General features: G+C 50.9%; 1 protein-coding gene across 1 annotated transcript in view; it reads left to right on the forward strand.

Annotated features, from left to right (window-relative positions):
• The window catches only part of SMOC2 (SPARC related modular calcium binding 2), a 225,114-nt gene that overhangs the window by 158,779 nt on the left and 48,700 nt on the right, over nt 1–17,635 (forward strand). Inside the window, exon 9 of the mRNA XM_050787103.1 lies at nt 7,263–7,345. Within this exon, the coding sequence (XP_050643060.1) occupies nt 7,263–7,345 (83 nt within the window). The remainder of the gene's footprint in view (nt 1–7,262; nt 7,346–17,635) is intronic.

Consider the following 17,635-nt stretch of genomic DNA (forward strand, 5'->3'; position numbering starts at 1 on the left):
TAGATTCGGCATGTGATTTTACCTTTATTATTTTCCATTCATTCATTCACCACAAATACTGATTGTCGACAACATTCAAACCCTCTTCCAGGGACTGAGGAAATAGCGTTGAATAAGAGAGGAGAAGCCCCACGTCTCCTGCGGTTTACACTCTGCCAGGGGGGCATCAGGCCCAGAACTGTTGTACCTTGCTGCCAACAGAAAGCCCCCAAATTTACCCAGTCTCCAAATGTACTTCTTACTCAGCTTTAGAGAGACAGGGAGGTTCTGGACGGTTTCAGCAGTTCGAAGACGTAATTGTCAGACGTCGTCGTGGGTGAGGGGGCGGTAGTTGTTTTGGTCTGTTCTGCCGTCTTCCTCTTCCTGGGGTGCTTTGCGGCTTGTTCGTGTCATTGCTGTTGGGGCATCATATGTAGCAGTGATAATGTATTGTGGAGAAAGAAAGACTGTTTTTCTGTTTGTCAGCAGAGAAAACCCTTCCCCACCCGCCTGCGGTGGTTTCGCCTCACCCTAATTGGCCAGAATATCACTGAACGCCCAGACCCAGACCTGCCTTGGGCTGGGGAGAAAAGGGGAAGGGACCTGTTGTGGTTCTTGTTTCAGCACCCAGGGCTGGACTAGGATTACCCTCTTGGCGCCCATGGCCACATGGAGCAGGGTCTGTGGCTAAGAAAGTCTTGCTTTTTTTTGTTACAAATGTGGAAGGGGGAGGCAGCCTGCAGGGTCTGGTTCCTTGTGCAAACAGTTAGACAGGTGGTAGACACAAAGATGGTAGAGGTGGTGGGGCAAGACCAGGGCTGGGCCCAGTGAGGGCAGGTCAGGGTGCCGGCACAGGCCTCTCTGAGGCTGAGATGCTGGAGGTAGTTGTAGCCACAGTGGGTGGAGAGGGTTGTTTCAGGCAGAGGGCAGGGAGTAGAGAGTCCTGGGAGAGATGAGTCTGGTGTGTTTGAATGGGGAGTGACAAGGTTTGGCTGTGTCCCCACCCAAATCTCATCTTGAATTGTAATTTCCATAATCCCCACGTGTTGAGGAAGGGACCTATGCTGTGGGAAATGATTGGATCATGCGGGTGGTTTCCCCCTTGCTGTTCTCATGGATCCGATGGTTTTATAAGTGTATGACATTTCCCCTACTTGCACTCATTCCATCCTGCCACCCTGTGAAGAGGTACCTGCTTCTCCTTTGCTTTCCTCCATGACTGTAAGTTTCCTGAGGCTTCCCAGCCATGCTGAACTGTGAGTCAACTAAACCTCTTTTCTTTAGAAATTACCCAGTCTCAGGTATTTCTTCACAGCAGCATGAGAACAGATTAATACTGGGGGTGTCATAGGGGAGGGGCGATGGTGAGCAGCTAGAGAGCTGGTGGAAGCCAGAGAACAGAGTGGGCCCACTCACCATGGGGCTGGAACACCTGTCACATCCCAGCTCCCCTGGGAAGCTGCTGGGACAGTTTAGCAGAGGAGTGATACAATCTCTCAACAATCCTGAAAAGCACTCACATTTATCCATTCACCTTTTATTCAATAAACATGTGAATGCCCTCAATGTTCCAGGCATCGTTCTGGGAGCTGGGGATACACCAGTGAACAAAACAGGCACAGTCCCTGCTTCCACGGAGCCTGCATGCTAATGGGAGGATGCAGATAATAAGCCAAACAAACACATCACACTTAACAGACATGAGTAAACATGTGGTATCATGTCAAATGCTCTGGAGGAAAAAAACCCAATAATCCACAAGAGGGACTTGGGATGGGGCACAGCTTGAAGGAAATGGCAGGGGCGACTCCCTGAAATGCTGACATCAGAGTCGAGACCTCAAGAAGTTGGTAGGGGAGCAAGGAAGCCTGCAGAAGGCCAGCCCAGTCAGAGATAGTGAATGCCACTGAGGGCCCAGCCCCAGAACCCAGTGCAGTTTTTATCAAAAGGTGTAGTGTATCGGTTAGAAAGCTTTTGGTTTCATGTAGTGAGATGAGAAACTGACAAATAAATATAAATGAGCAGAGACGGCGTGATCTCGCTGAGAGGCATAGCAGTGGAGCGGCCTCAGCTTCGGTTGAGGCTGTCACCTGGCAATGCTGCCGAGGACATTCCCTCTCCCAAATCTGCCCTGACACCCTCATTCTGTTTTCTTGGCCATGAGGCAGGTTCCCCTCTTGGTCACAGGATGGCTGCAACAGATCCGGACATCTCATCCAGATGCCACGGTGCTCAGAGGACACAGGAACCCATCTCTTTGTTTCTTTGGAGCCAAAAATACCTTCCCTAGAATTCTGCTAGCAAATTTAATTAATGGATCATTGGTCAGAATTAGATCATATGCCCATGGCTAAACCCACTGCTGGCAAGAAAAATTGAGTTGGTTTAAACTGGTTTAAGTTGATCACCTAGGGAGACATGGGTACTGGGCACCAGGCAAAATAGTCAATATTAGGCAGTATCTGATAAGCCACAGCCAGCTTCACTAGTCCTCATCTCCCAGTGATTCTGCCATTACTGAGTAGCCAGGTCCCATTTCTATTTAAACACCCTCTGTTCCATCAGTGCAATTTTCTTATTAATTTTCTGAAATAACAGTCCCAGGGAGATACTTTATAGTTTTGATTTATACCTGGGTTGGCAGTTAAAGTGTTTGTTTTCTTTAATCATCCTCTAAATTTCCTGACGGGGAAGAAACATTTAATAATCCAATAACAATAAGAAGCTATAAACACAAAATGCATCGTCCTTTATATGTGACCTCTCTTTTCCTCATGTCACCGTGCATGAGAATTAAAAGGCATTAGCTTTGTGGTGGACTCATCCCAAGGACCACAGACACATGCCACTCTGTCTAGACGAGCCGGGGGCGGGGGCAGCTTGCTCTGGTGCAGTTCCTAGTTGGAGCCATCACTTTGAAGGAGACATGAGGAGGGGCAGAGGCTTCAGCCCTTCCTAGTGCTCCTGACTTTTGTGTCAAAATTGGCATCTTGGTCATTGTTTGCAGATCCCAGAAGGAGGGGTCCAGGCACCTGTCATGAGTGCAGGTCCCCATGAATGGTAGAGTCCAGGTGGGAGCCAAGGGGCAAGTTTCCCCTGGGCCACTAACAGTAGTGGGGAGAGAGTGGGAAGGGGCTGTCGGACTGAGCTGAGTCAGGCCGATGGCCAGATTCTGCATTTGTGCCCAGAACAGAGAGGCTGATGAAGGCTTCGTCTGTCTGCCATCCATCCGCTGGCTGTTCCTACCTCACATCTGGGCAGCCTCTGTTCCCTGACCCCAGAGCATGTGTCTCAGTGAGGTATGTAGCCTCTGTTCTCCAACCCCAGCACGTGGCTCTCAGTGGGGTGAGCAGAGGGTCGTGTGGGCACAGGACTGCATTTCTCCCTGGCAGAGAGCCTGGTATCTGATGGGCAATGACAGAAGAGACATTTGTGTTTTTTCTTATACAAATAAGTTAAACTAAACCTATTGAAAAAGAATGGTGATGTAGGTCAAAGCTGAAATTAACGGACTTATTTCTCCTCTTTCTCCTGTCTTGAGAATGCCAATTCTTCAAGTCATGGGCATTTCACGCTACTCAGTAAAAGAAGCAGAATACTGTCACTTAAATATATTTTTTTATATTAACATCAGTGATGAGATTTGCAACCTACCTCTAGCCCAAATTTGGAACAAAACCGAAATGCCCATCCAGGGTGGCGGGCTTCCAGATTGCTTTGGAGCTAGGAGATTCGGAATGAGGGTAAGAAATGATCTAGTCTCATGCTGCCCGTGTGAAGGATAAAAGTACTGATCCTGAAGGGCTTCAGGAGCACAACTCAGAGTTCATGTTAACACTTCCTTTTTCTAACGCTACAGAGCAGTCCAGGGCTCCAACCAGGTGTGCCCTCCGATACTCTGAGAAGCAAGATGGCCCCTGAGGGCTGGGACTCTATCCTCAGAGTCTACGTCATCCATTCCGAGCTAGGACATTTGCCTGGCTTTTTGCAGCTCACCCTTCACAAGCCCTCAGGTAGGAAGGTGTCCATTCTAATGTAGGTCTCAGTTCAGCCCCCAAGACGCTGCCCCAGAGCTTGAAGTGAGGATCTTTCAGCCCTGAGAGCGCCCTAGTTCTACAGATTTAACATGCATGGGTAAAAATAAGAGCTTACTAATCCCTCAGGAAGCCAGCTTCTTGTACACATCATCTCTGGGTGAATGTTTTACTTTTCACCTGCCGGCCGCAGCAGCAGCTGCATTAGGAGATACCTGGCTGGGTAACAGGTCCTCACCTGCCGGCCGCAGCAGCAGCTGCATTAGGAGATTCCTGGCTAGGTAACAGGTTCTTTACTGAGTTCACCTTTGTTGTAACCTCTTGGGGCTGACCCCCATCCCCACATCTTTTTTTTTTTTTTTTGAGACGGAGTCTCGCTCTGTCGCCCAGGCTGGAGTGCAGTGGCGCCATCTCTGCTCACTGCAAGCTCCGCCTCCCGGGTTCACGCCATTCTCCTGCCTCAGCCTCCTGAGTTGCTGGGACTACAGGCTCCTGCCACCATGCCTGGCTAATTTTTTTTTTTTTTTTTTTTTGTATTTTTAGTAGAGATGGGGTTGCACGTGTTAGCCAGGATGGCTTTTGCTTAGAATGTGATAACTTAATTGTTTGCCAGAATGTGTCAGAGACTTTCATTTCAAAAACAACATTTCAAAAAGATAAATTAAGTTCGTGTGACTGGGGCGGCACGTTTTCTGGTATCAAAGAGGCTACTGGGGGCCAAAGGCGGCAGGAGTGTGAGGTTCCTGACTCTTATGACAGCTGGGTGGGGTCCTTTATCTGGGACTGCTGGACTCTCTGGGGCCTCTGTTAGAACACTTCACATATGTCCCTTTAGAGAGAAATTTCGTTTTATTTTCTATGACTAAAAAGCATGTAAGCAATGAAAAAAATAGAACCTAAAATGATCTCTGTGAGGTAAATAGGATCTTGTAGCCCTTTCTTTAAGAATGAAAAAGGAAACTAGGGCAGAGGGAGAGGATGAGAACTGGCAGAACTCTGGCCTCCTGACCACCTCAGGGCTGCGGACCGGCACGTTCCTCCCACACCCCTCCTGCCGGCCTCCTGCTTATCTTCCTCATTTTCCAAGGAGTCTTTCCGGAGCCCCAAGACTGCGCCTGTGCCCCATGACGGTGCCGGCGGACTCTGTGTCTCCCAGTGTGTCACTTGCCAGGGCCTGAGGAGGCCTCCACGAAGGATTCCACGTGCCTGACACGCATGGACGGGAGGGGCGCGGGCTGGGGAGCCGCCATCCAGCGTGAGGTCAGCTGAGTGGAGGGGAAAGGAGGAAGGTTGGTGTGGGCCGTCTGGGGTCCTGCGAGTCCACAGGAAGGGGCAGTGGGTGCGCTGACCCAGGAATCTCCCATCTCCCAGTAACGCACCTCCCCTGCGTCTCCTTCGTGCCGGTGAGAAGCTCCACTTCTTGGTGAAAGCCGCGGTGAAGGACTTCTGTGCAGAAGGTCGTCCTCCTTTGGGGTGGGGGCTCCGGGAGGCAGGTTCTCATGGTGGCCCGCGCTCTATTTAAATGTCCACCTCCTCCGCTGGATGAGGCTGGTGGTCTGCGTGAGACGGGTCCCCTTGCCTTACACCCAGGACAAGGATAAAACCTGAGCAAAGCAGGCCTTGGTCAAGCGCTGCTGAACGGCACGCATATGTCAGTGTTTATGAGCTGTTTATCCGGATTTGGATCTGACACCCTTAGGGACAGGCGCCCTGGTTCCCACCGCAAATTCAATAGAACCACGGAGACACCTGCTCCCACGAGCCCTGCAGCCGCAGCAGCCAGGGCACCTGCCCTCTTGGATGTCAGCCCCACCTGTTCAGGACTTCACCTGCAGTTTGCCATTGATGCTAAGTGGGACCAGAGAGTCTTTTTTTTTTTTTTTTTTTTTTTTTTATTAACACTGAGGGAAACTTTTGTAGCTTCATGAGGTGGATTGGAGATGAGTTGGCCTTTGGTGCTACAGGAATCTAAATCCTGAAGTCCTTTGTGTCCTTTCCTTGGGCAGGGTGGGGGTAGTGGTCACACCCTCTGTCCTCGTGCACACGCTCCTGCTCTGATGAAACAACTCAAGTGCTTGCTCCATACAGCCTTGCAGTAGGAGGAGGGGAGGTGTGGACGCTGCTCCATACAGCCTTGCAGTAGGAGGAGGGGAGGTGTGGACGCTGCTCCATACAGCCTTGCAGTAGGAGGAGGGGAGGTGTGGACGCTGCTCCATACAGCCTTGCAGTAGGAGGAGGGGAGGTGTGGACGCTGCTCCATACAGCCTTGCAGTAGGAGGAGGGGAGGTGTGGACGCTGCTCCATACAGCCTTGCAGTAGGAGGAGGGGAGGTGTGGACGCTGCTCCATACAGCCTTACAGTAGGAGGAGGGGAGGTGTGGACGCTGCTCCATACAGTCCTGCAGTAGGAGGAGGGGAGGTGTGGACGCTGCTCCATACAGCCCTGCAGTAGGAGGAGGGGAGGTGTGGACGCTGCTCCATACAGCCTTACAGTAGGAGGAGGGGAGGTGTGGACGCTGCTCCATACAGTCCTGCAGTAGGAGGAGGGGAGGTGTGGACACTGCAGTAGGAGGAGCGGAGGTGTGGACGCTGCAGTAGGAGGAGCGGAGGTGTGGACGCTGCTCCATACAGCCCTGCAGTAGGAGGAGGGGAGGTGCGGACGCTGCAGTAGGAGGGGAGGTGCGGACACTGCTCCATACAGCCCTGCAGTAGGAGGAGGGGAGGTGTGGACGCTGCTCCATACAGCCCTGCAGTAGGAGGAGGGGAGGTGTGGACGCTGCTCCATACAGCCCTGCAGTAGGAGGAGCGGAGGCGTGGGCGCTGCAGTAGGAGGAGCGGAGGCGTGGGCGCTGCAGTAGGAGGAGCGGAGGCGTGGGCGCTGCAGTAGGAGGAGCGGAGGCGTGGGCGCTGCAGTAGGAGGAGCGGAGGCGTGGGCGCTGCAGTAGGAGGAGCAGAGGTGTGGGCACTTGGCAGCTGCTAGATGAGATTCGTTTCAGAGACCGATGGAGAGACGGCCCTGCAGTGTGATTGAAGTCACAGTGTGCTTCTTCCTACTGACTGTAAGAATAGTTTTATCTGCCAAATGTCCACAAAGGTGACAGAAAGGAGTGAGGTCATGGGTGTTGCAGCATGAGAGCCACAGGTCACGCTGTATGCTGGGGTAGGACACTGCAGAAATGGAAGACAAACCACAGCCCGTCTCAAGCCCATTGTTTTCTCTCTTCTTCCCCTGCCTTCCCCCTGCCCATAGGTATGAGCAGCCGAAATGTGACAACACGGCCAGGGCCCACCCAGCCAAAGCCCGGGACCTGTACAAGGGCCGCCAGCTACAAGGTGAGTAGCACCCACAAGTGTGGCCCGAATCCACAGGCTCCATCATGAAGTTTCCTGCAAATGTAGAATGAAAAAGAGTTTACCTGACCATTTCCCAGGCGGCCTGTCTGACTCTGGGGCCTCTTGCCTCCTTGCAGAGGGCGCTGAGTCCGTGCAGGGAGACAGGGGTCCAGGAGCCACACTGGGAGCACCTGAGGGGCTCCTCCCTGCTGCTGTGTATGGAAGGTCAGACATGGAAGAGAAAGAAAGGACCCCTCACAAATCAGATCACACAGCACCCCAACATCTCCAGATGTTCCCGAACCCCACAGCCCAAAGAACCCTTTATTGATTCTACCTACGTTTCACTGTCATTTTCTGACATTCCTTTTGCATTGAATCAATAGTTCATGAAGCTAAAGTTTAGGTTTTAAGAAAACATGAGTTGAATGTATGTATTGAGTTTAATTACAAAGAAATATTGGAATGAAACAGAGGTGAATTAAAATTTACAATAATTGAAAAATGCGGTCAAAAAAAGTCATCATGGGGTGAATTTGATATCATTGAGAAGCTTCAGAGCTACTTGCCGTTTGTTTCATTTTGACCTTTTTTTCTCTGAATATCTCCAGATCGTGTATGTTTAACCAACGTCTCAGAGACATGAAAATCACACTACCGTGTACTTTGTTTAGAGTGCGTGCTTGATCTTGGTCTCTTGCAGAAACTGGATGAATTCCTGATTAGTAAATTTTTGTGGTTCCTGTACTGTTTGTACTGTCATTGATAGAAAGGGTTTTAAATTGTAAAAAGTAAAGATGTTCGGTTTGTAAATGAGGACAGAGGAGAGCAGAATATCCACAGTGTATACATTTTTCATTGCTACGTGTTCGTAGCGATTCCACAACATTAGTAACGAAAATGCTTGACACGGGGAAGCAGAGGGCGGAACGTGGTCCCGGGGACACGCAGCGCGGCTGTTCTGCCAGCTCTTGGTAAACACTGCGCTGTTGACTGACTTGGCTTGTTTGGAGCTGTCTTTGTCTTAGTTCTTCATGGTTTCCCAGCCGTGTACCTCCCCAGTGTCTTCCTTGTGAGGCAGGTTTGAGGAATCTGTTGGTTCTACTATTTTTTTTTTTTTTTTTAAATCAGAGTATGGTCCTTGTGTGAGCAATCAACTTGCTTTCTGTTGAACCAATCAGCTTCTTTCTGGATCTTGCAGGTGAGGGTGGGGGAAGAGAGCATGACGGTGTGAACACGACACCCGTCCATGCACACGCCTAGTGAAGGGTGGTTTGCCTTTGACACCGTGTCTGCAGGCTATGCTCAGCTGCTGGCTGAATTCCATCCCCCTGATGGCTCTGTCAGGAGGGAGTTCTCCTCCTCCCTTATCTGGTGTAATCTCTTGTCTCTGAAGTCCGAGTTTAATATTGGTGGGCAAGATGTTTCCTTAAAAGACGTAATGAACTTCTCACGTGCTTGCTGCATGGAAAGCCCTCAACAAACATTTGCTGGTTTTGGTTGGTCTTGACCTTGTCACATAAACTTCAGTCTGTCTCTTGCCCCTAGGGTACTTCTTGAATGGTCCAAGACTCTTAACTTATGTTTTTTTTCTATAACACAAAGTTGCATGGCTTCTAAGCCAAGCTGCACTGTGGTCTTCACACATGCGGTACGAGTGCAATTTATGGAAGTCACGTTGTGCTTCTCATTGGTAAAAGGGACCACGACAGGGGATGGCTTCTGCTGCCCCTCAGGAGTGCACGTGGTAGGAAGACCTTTTCACGGTGGAATCGCATCTGTTACACTCCAGACCCAGACTACTGATGTAAAGATGACACAGTCGTTTGTCCAGTGAGAACAACTGGTTCCTGATATTGAGAAACATGGAATGATGTCATTGTGGATGGAATGAAACATGGAATGATGACACTTCTCTGAGTGTCACACGTGCCGTTCGGAGAGAGAGCATCCCACACTGTGAGGATGGGCACGTTAGGGCTACAGAAACCATGCTCCTCTCTGCTAAGACGGGAGGAGAAGGATGGTTAGATGCTCACGACGAAGACGGCGTTTCCTTGCCTGCACCTCAAACGAAAACCAGGTTGCTGAGGCACCGAAGCCGCGTGACGCAGACTGTGCAAAGGTCAGCTTGTGCTGTTGCTGTGATGTTTGGGAGTGCGCTGTTCATGACCACTTAATTATTTTGATTATTTGGAGATAATTATCCTTATTAGGAAAAAACAAGTAGGTCTTAAAATAGCTCCAGGATAGAGGCTGTTCCTGGTAGAGAGGAGAAACCTATTTCCAAAATAACATGACAACATCTGAGTAGAAAGATCCTTCAAGTCCCATGTAGGCTAACATATTTTCTTCTTAAAAGGTACTGTTTTCTTTTGAAGTTGCTTTTCTAAGGTTTTGCCAGTGGAGGTCCTTTATTTTCCATGTAAAGCTGATAATATTTTCACACAAAATTCACTTATGTGGGGTGAGCCGTGTATGCGTCACCAAATACTTATTCACATCTTATGTAGGACACTTAGCAGGTGTTTGGCAGCAAATGACCACTGAATCTTTGGAGGGCATCATTTTATTATGTGGCACAGGAGATCAAGGTCTGGCTTAAGAGGCTACATAGTGAGGACTGGGTCAGCGTTTTGGCTTTTGAAGATTCTTTCATTGGTAGGTTTCCTCCTGGGACTATTGTGTCCTCTGTAGCAGAAATTCTAAAAAGAGACACAAAACCACACCTTCCTAACCACACCTTAAACTGCACCTTCTTAAACCACACCTTCCTACACCAGATCTTCTTAGACCAGACCTTTTTAAAAACCACACCTTCTTCTTGGACAAGTTCACCTACCTTTATCTTGCCCTGGCATCTCTGATCACACTCCGGTTGGTGTTTTAAATAATAAGGTTACTCTGTTTCTCCAGCCTCCACAGCCCCCTGACATCCTCCCAGGTCCTCTTGTGAGGCTGGAGAACCACACACTTGCATTGAGCTGTGGTTCCTGTGTTGGGGCCGTGGTGTGTCTCTTGGGCCCTGCCATGGCTCCCTTGTTCATGCCCCACCATGGCTCCTGTGTCCAGGACCCACTGTGGCTCCCGCGTCCGGCCCTGCTGTAGCTCCTGTGTCCAAGACCCACGGTGGCTCCCGTGTCAGGCCCAGCTGTGGCTCTCTTGTCAGGTCCTGCTGTGGCTCCCGTGTCTGGGCCCCACCGTGGCTCCCGTGTCTGAGCCTTGCAGGAATTCTTCCCTCTGCTTGAGCTGCATCTCTCTTAGCCCCTATGGCTCCCATGCATCCTTCAGGATGACTTCCTTGGGATGCCCAGGTGGCTGGCCACTCACATGCACCTGTCCAGCGTGTTCCCACCTGGTGGGGCACATTGTGTGGTGTGGGGGTGGACTTGCACGCTCTGCCCCGTGCCTCTCAGGGTCCCTGGGGAGGTAGAGACTGCATCTCTGTGTTCCCGGCATCTGCGAGGTGGGAACGAAGGATGTAGGTGGTTTTCTTTTCCTACGAGAAGACCTTTTTGGCTAATCTGTACTGAGTGATATTGGTAAGCTTTGACTTACTAGCCATGTGGTTTTGCTTATCTAGGGCCCTGCAGCACTGGTCTTGAATGGGCTTCCCAGTGTGGGGAGAGGATGACCTGAGCCTTTACTTGAAGAGTGTCACTGGGTTCGTGATCTCATCTGGGGAGAGGGTGACCCCAGCCTTTACTCAAACAGCAGCGCTGGGTTTGTGATCTCCATCCGGGGAGAGGGTGACCCCAGTCTTTACTCAAACAGCAGCGCTGGGTTCGTGATCTCATCCGGGGAGAGGGTGACCCCAGTCTTTACTCAAACAGCAGCACTGGGTTTGTGATCTCCATCCGGGGAGAGGGTGACTGGAGCCTTTACTCAAACAGCAGCGCTGGGTTCGTGATCTCATCCGGGGAGAGGGTGACTGGAGCCTTTACTCAAACAGCGGCGCTGGGTTCGTGATCTCATCCGGGGAGAGGGTGACCCCAGCCTTTACTCAAACAGCAGCGCTGGGTTCGTGATCTCATCCGGGGAGAGGGTGACTGGAGCCTTTACTCAAACAGCAGCACTGGGTTCGTGATCTCATCCGGGGAGAGGGTGACTGGAGCCTTTACTCAAACAGCGGCGCTGGGTTCGTGATCTCATCCGGGGAGAGGGTGACCCCAGCCTTTACTCAAACAGCAGCGCTGGGTTTGTGATCTCCATCCGGGGAGAGGGTGACCCCAGTCTTTACTCAAACAGCAGCGCTGGGTTTGTGATCTCCATCCGGGGAGAGGGTGACCCCAGTCTTTACTCAAACAGCAGCGCTGGGTTCGTGATCTCATCCGGGGAGAGGGTGACCCCAGTCTTTACTCAAACAGCAGGGCTGGGTTTGTGATCTCCATCCGGGGAGAGGGTGACCCCAGCCTTTACTCAAACAGCAGCACTGGGTTTGTGATCTCATCCGGGGAGAGGGTGACCCCAGCCTTTACTCAGACAGCAGTGCTGGGTTCGTGATCTCCGTCAGGGGAGAGGGTGACCCCAGCCTTTACTCAAACAGCGGCGCTGGGTTCGTGATCTCATCCGGGGAGAGGGTGACTGGAGCCTTTACTCAAACAGCGGCGCTGGGTTCGTGATCTCATCCGGGGAGAGGGTGACCCCAGCCTTTACTCAAACAGCAGCGCTGGGTTCGTGATCTCATCCGGGGAGAGGGTGACCCCAGCCTTTACTCAAACAGCGGCGCTGGGTTCGTGATCTCATCCGGGGAGAGGGTGACCCCAGCCTTTACTCAAACAGCAGCGCTGGGTTCGTGATCTCATCCGGGGAGAGGGTGACCCCAGCCTTTACTCAAACAGCAGCGCTGGGTTTCGTGATCTCATCCGGGGAGAGGGTGACCCCAGCCTTTACTCAAACAGCAGCGCTGGGTTCGTGATCTCGTCCGGGGAGAGGGTGACTGGAGCCTTTACTCAAACAGCAGCACTGGGTTCGTGATCTCATCCGGGGAGAGGGTGACCCCAGCCTTTACTCAAACAGCAGCGCTGGGTTCGTGATCTCATCCGGGGAGAGGGTGACCCCAGCCTTTACTCAAACAGCAGCACTGGGTTTGTGATCTCCATCCGGGGAGAGGGTGACTGGAGCCTTTACTCAAACAGCAGCGCTGGGTTCGTGATCTCATCCGGGGAGAGGGTGACCCCAGCCTTTACTCAAACAGCGGCGCTGGGTTCGTGATCTCATCCGGGGAGAGGGTGACCCCAGCCTTTACTCAAACAGCGGCGCTGGGTTCGTGATCTCCGTCAGTCCTCAGGGCCCCTCTTGCTGAGTGAGAGGGGAAAGAGCCAGCACAGCCCCTTGCTTGCTTTAGCTGCGGCGCCAGCTGCATTTGTGATTCAGGCTCGGAGGCCCTCGGCGTGGCAAAAGGCCATTGGCATGACCTTCGCGGAGAGGAGATGCAGGGAAAGACAGAGGTGCAGGGAGATGCACCTGTCCAGAGCAGAGCGGGCCGAGTCGCCGGCGGGTTCAGGGCAGGAGCATCTGCCGAGGGGAGTTGGCTCAAAAACTTACAATGGAGACTTTGATCTAAAGTGAAGTCAAAATAAGTGATTTCATGGCCTTCCTCTCACGTTTCCTGATCATGCAATTGTGTCTTTCACCCTCGGATGTGGTTTTTCCGGCTGACTCTCATTCTCAGGAGCAGTCTTAGTCGAATGAGCAGACTGGCTTTCCTGTGGGTGTTGCTTTGTTTCGGTCTACACTGGCGGGGAACAGCCCCGTTTTCCTGATCATGACGAACTGCGCTGCGTGCAGTCTGATCTCACTCTCAGGCACTGTGGTCTAGGCTTCCCCGAAGGCAGCACGGGAGCTGGGCCCTGGGGGTCAGGAAGGTGCAGGGGAAGTCTGACGTCTTCTGGGAGCCATTCCTTCCTCCACCAGCTCAGGGAAAAACTGCACTGTCTTTCTGTGGGTGTCCTGGTGTTGGTGGTTCAGCAATGGCACCAGAGTGAGGACAGAGGGGGTGGCATGAGGAGCCCCTCAGGGAGCCTGGGCACCCTGGGCATGGCCCCTCTGTTACTGCCCTGTCGCCCAAGCCAGGGTCCTCTCCTGGGTCCCCAGAGCTTCTCCACCTGGCACGCAGTCTAGGAAATGGTCTTTATTTTGGTCAAACAGCCTCTCACCCAGGTGTCTCTGGAAGCTCTGTGGACCCAGCAGCCTTCATGAATGGTCAAGTCCTCTCCCTAAAGGGCACGGCACTGGGCCTCTTCACATCTACATCCAGGAGCATCTCTTTTCTTGGGGCCACAAATTGCCGGCGTAATTATAGTCTTTGACTCGTGTAGAAACCTTAGAGGCAGCCACTGGATTTTTCAAACAGATTTTAGCACTATTCTAATTTTTTTCAAGATTAATTATGGTTTTCTGAGAGAGCATATAATGATCCTTACCTCACCCTAAGTGGAGCTTAGGACATTTTCCAAAAGGTAATTAGACCAGGAGCAACACGTTCCTGCCAGGTATCATGTGACATGTAAGGACCTCGGTGTTTACCTTTTCTACAAAGCAGACAGGAGCCGTCCAGGACCTCGCTTGGTGGCCTTTGAGAGCCTCGCAAAGGTGACATGAGGTGTCAATATTCTGCCCACTGAAAATGTCAACTTCTGTGATCTCTGCTGTCAGATCAAAACTGAATTTACAGACATGAGTCTTCTAAATTTTAGCTGAGCTAGGAACAAAACATAATACTGGAATCCTGGGAATGCGGGTAGCTTGGTGAGCTGTCTGCACTCTGTGTCCATACAGGCTCATGCCAGAACCAGCTGCTCAGGGCACAGGCTCAGATGCCCTGTGAGGCTGGGACGAGGACTAGGTGTCGAGGAGGCTGGGATGCGAGGCTGTCCGTGACAGAGGATTTTTAACCTGGCATTCTGCTTTTGAGAGCTGTCTGGTGGCATGATCCCTAAAGAATATCAACTCAGCCTCTTGGGTATGGATGGGGAGTCCCAGATACGGCAAGAGACCATTCCACACGGCACCACTTGGAAGAGAGAGCTGAATCTACATTATTTTATTTTTTGACCACTAAATTTGAGGTCTAAATATGAAATTAAATTTGCAGATGAATAATATTAGTAACACTTCTGAAGAAAATCGCAGTTTTTAGGAAGCATAACAGTGAAATGGACCATTAAATCAGTTTTATTGAGGAAAGACTGCTGCAAATAAAAACTCAGAAGAATCACACATATAATTGCCATCCCGGAGGCTTCATGGGACAGGAACAGCAGGGATGAGGGGTGCTGAGGACTCAAGCGGTTGGGAAAAGGTGGTTTTCAAGAATTGGTGTCTGTGGGAACATCCTGAGATGCTGCTGCACTGGGGGGTGACGCAGGGAGCTCCTCCCCAGCAGCTGAGGGAGCCTGAGCAGGTGCAGGGGACACAGGTGAAGCAAGCCTTTCACTCAGCGCTTGCCTTTTCTCCTGGGAAAAAAGGGGGACAGGATGCACCCTGCAGAGGGCACATGAAAGATGAGAACTACGAAGGAGCGATATGGCTACTCTTGCAGCAAGGCCAGCAGAATTCTCAGTGGGGTTTTATTACAATATTTCCTTTAGCTGATATTTTGTCTCCATGTTTAAGAGTGAGGAGACATTGGAGAAGGCTTGGGGGAACGTGGGAATTCATCATTCTCAAAAAAACAAGAACAGGAGAAGAGAAATTAAATAAACAAAGGCTTTTTATTTTCCTCAACATGTAGAGGAAAGATTAACAAATGTCTAATTATGTACGGGAGAGTGCTGGGCGCTTTTTCTGTTTATTAATTGACACTTCGGCGGCTGGGTGTGAATAACCGAGTGGGCTGGCTCTTTCTCACCGATGCGGCTGGGCAGGGGCTTTTCTCACACACAAGGACGGGTCTCCCAGGCCCAGGGCACTACATTCGTGGACTCTGAAGACAGGACAGGAAACTGGAGCCATGGTTTCTCCCACGACCTTTCAAGCAAAAGTTTAGGACTCTGATGGGCCAGGGGCCCTCTGCTCTTGTCCCACACTCACATCCGCTTGGGCAAGTCCTGTCGCCGCTCCTAGCTCTCCCGCATCTCTCTGGCTGCCCCGCTGCTTCCTCCAGGTGAGTTTCCAAATAGACTGTAAGTAGATTCTGATCCCCATCCACGCAGCGAGAAGAGGTGTCTGGAAACCCCAGACCTGGCCTGTGTTGCTTCCGATCGTCAGGGTCTCCTTGCTCCAGATTAAATGTGAACTGCTTGTTGTGACCGATGGGACCCCTCCTGGCCTGACGGCGGTGCACTTTCTGTTTTCTTCTCTCTGCCATGCATGGGACTGTGTCTCGCCTGATTGGATGGCCTGCTTGGAGAGGTGGGGGATGTGTCCAGTACCTCGCTGAGGGGCCACGCCTTCAGCCCACAGGACACAGGTTGTTTCCCTGAGAGGCATGCTGACATGGATTGCCAAGTGTGTGGGGCCTGCCAGGGATAACATAATCTGAGATTGTTAATCCACCCATTTATTTCCCATCCAAGAAAACAGATCTGTCCTATGGCGTATTATTAGCGCAAGGCCGGCTGCACGGGAGTGGCCTGGAGCATTGCCCCGGGGCCCAGTACTCCAACAGGACCCTCACTTTATTGTTGTGCTATCACCACCATCAACTAATTAATTTTTAAATGCGAGGGTCCCATGCTCCATTTCGCATTGGGCCCTACAAACCAGCTGGTCTGTATTAGTAACAACACACGGCTTGCAATTCATTGGGCATCCAATGGCAAAGAGCCAGTGTAGTGGCATGAAGAGGCGAGTTGAGGAGAGGCGAGTAGTGGCATTAAGAGGAGAGTTGGCCCGGTGCGGTGGCTCACACCTGTAATCCCAGCACTTTGGGAGGCTGAGACCGGCGGATCATGAGGTCAGGAGATCGAGACCATCCTGGCTAACACGGTGAAACCCCGTCTCTACTAAAACTACAAAAAGAAAAATTAGCCAGGCGTGGTGGCGGGCACCTGTAGTGCCAGCTACATGGGAGGCTGAGGCAGGAGAATGGTGTGACCCTGGGGGGCGGAGCTGGCAGTGAGCAGAGATCGCACCCCTGCACTCCAGCCTAGGCGACAGAGCGAGTCTCCATCTCAAAAAGAAAAAGAGGAGAGTTGAGGAGAGGTTGTAAGAGTTAAGACAGGGCCAGGGAATGACGATGGAAGGGCTGGGAATGTCCCCCATGGGGTGGGCACAGATGCAGACAGGAAGACGGCGCTCTCAAGACGTCAGCAGCCCAGCTTAGGCGACGGGGAAGGTGCCGTCATCTCCTGTGGGGATTATGGGCTCTCGACACAGCAGGCTCACGGGCATCCGGCCGGGGAGAGATAGCGATGGCAGAAAAGCTGGAGTGCCCTTCAACCACTACTCCATAGACTCCACTAGACTAGGAACCAATTTCTGAAATTTATGGGCTTCAATTTTATTTGTTTTTTTTTTTCAACATAATAGGACAATAAATATCTTAATCTTAAAATACCCAGGAATTTGCTAGAATGTCAGAGAACCAAGTGTTAGATGACCTGACACAAAATGACCATCAGCATGGATCAGGGAACTTGAGTTCTGGGCAGCGCTGGTGACTGCAACATCACATTGTTGAGTTATTTTAGAAGCAATGTGGCTGGTGTTCATATATGGTTTCCTTTAGAGCCAGATTTTTAAAGATAAAGTGCCATTTAAAAAATTCCCAAAGACAGCAGGGAGCATTCTGAACGACAACGGGACAGTCAGCTCTGGCCAGTTTGGCCTGCGTTACGTTGAAAGTTATGATTATGCAGAAGAGAGATGGAATAAAGTTTAGATTTACATTCATCCTGAGAAAGGCGTCTGCCAGACAAATTAATAGCATAAGCAATATTTCAGAAACACTTTAAATAACTTTAGAACAAACTGGTCTCCAACACTATCAAATATATTAAATTGATTTCTAAACAATTGTTATTCTATTGCAAATAATTCCTAACTCTATTAAAGCAGTTTATCCTAAATGATTAACTACTTTAAAAGCCTTCCAAGTACGGTATACACTTGAGAATAACAAGTATGCTTTTAACTGGCCTACAGTGATTAGTTTAGACTTCCTTCCTATCTCATCTGAATTGATTGAGGCTCTACCGTAATCTAATTAAAACCTCCTATAATGCAAGGCTTACTTACTTCATGTTTGCCACTGACTCAGGCAGGAAACCACCATGGCATTCCTAAAAGGGCCTTTCTTTCTCTGAGACTGTGCGCTTCAGATGAGACCACAGTGAGGCCAGTCCG

This window comes from Macaca thibetana, chromosome 4 (genome assembly GCF_024542745.1).
Source record: "Macaca thibetana thibetana isolate TM-01 chromosome 4, ASM2454274v1, whole genome shotgun sequence".
Taxonomy (NCBI): Eukaryota; Metazoa; Chordata; class Mammalia; order Primates; family Cercopithecidae; genus Macaca; species Macaca thibetana.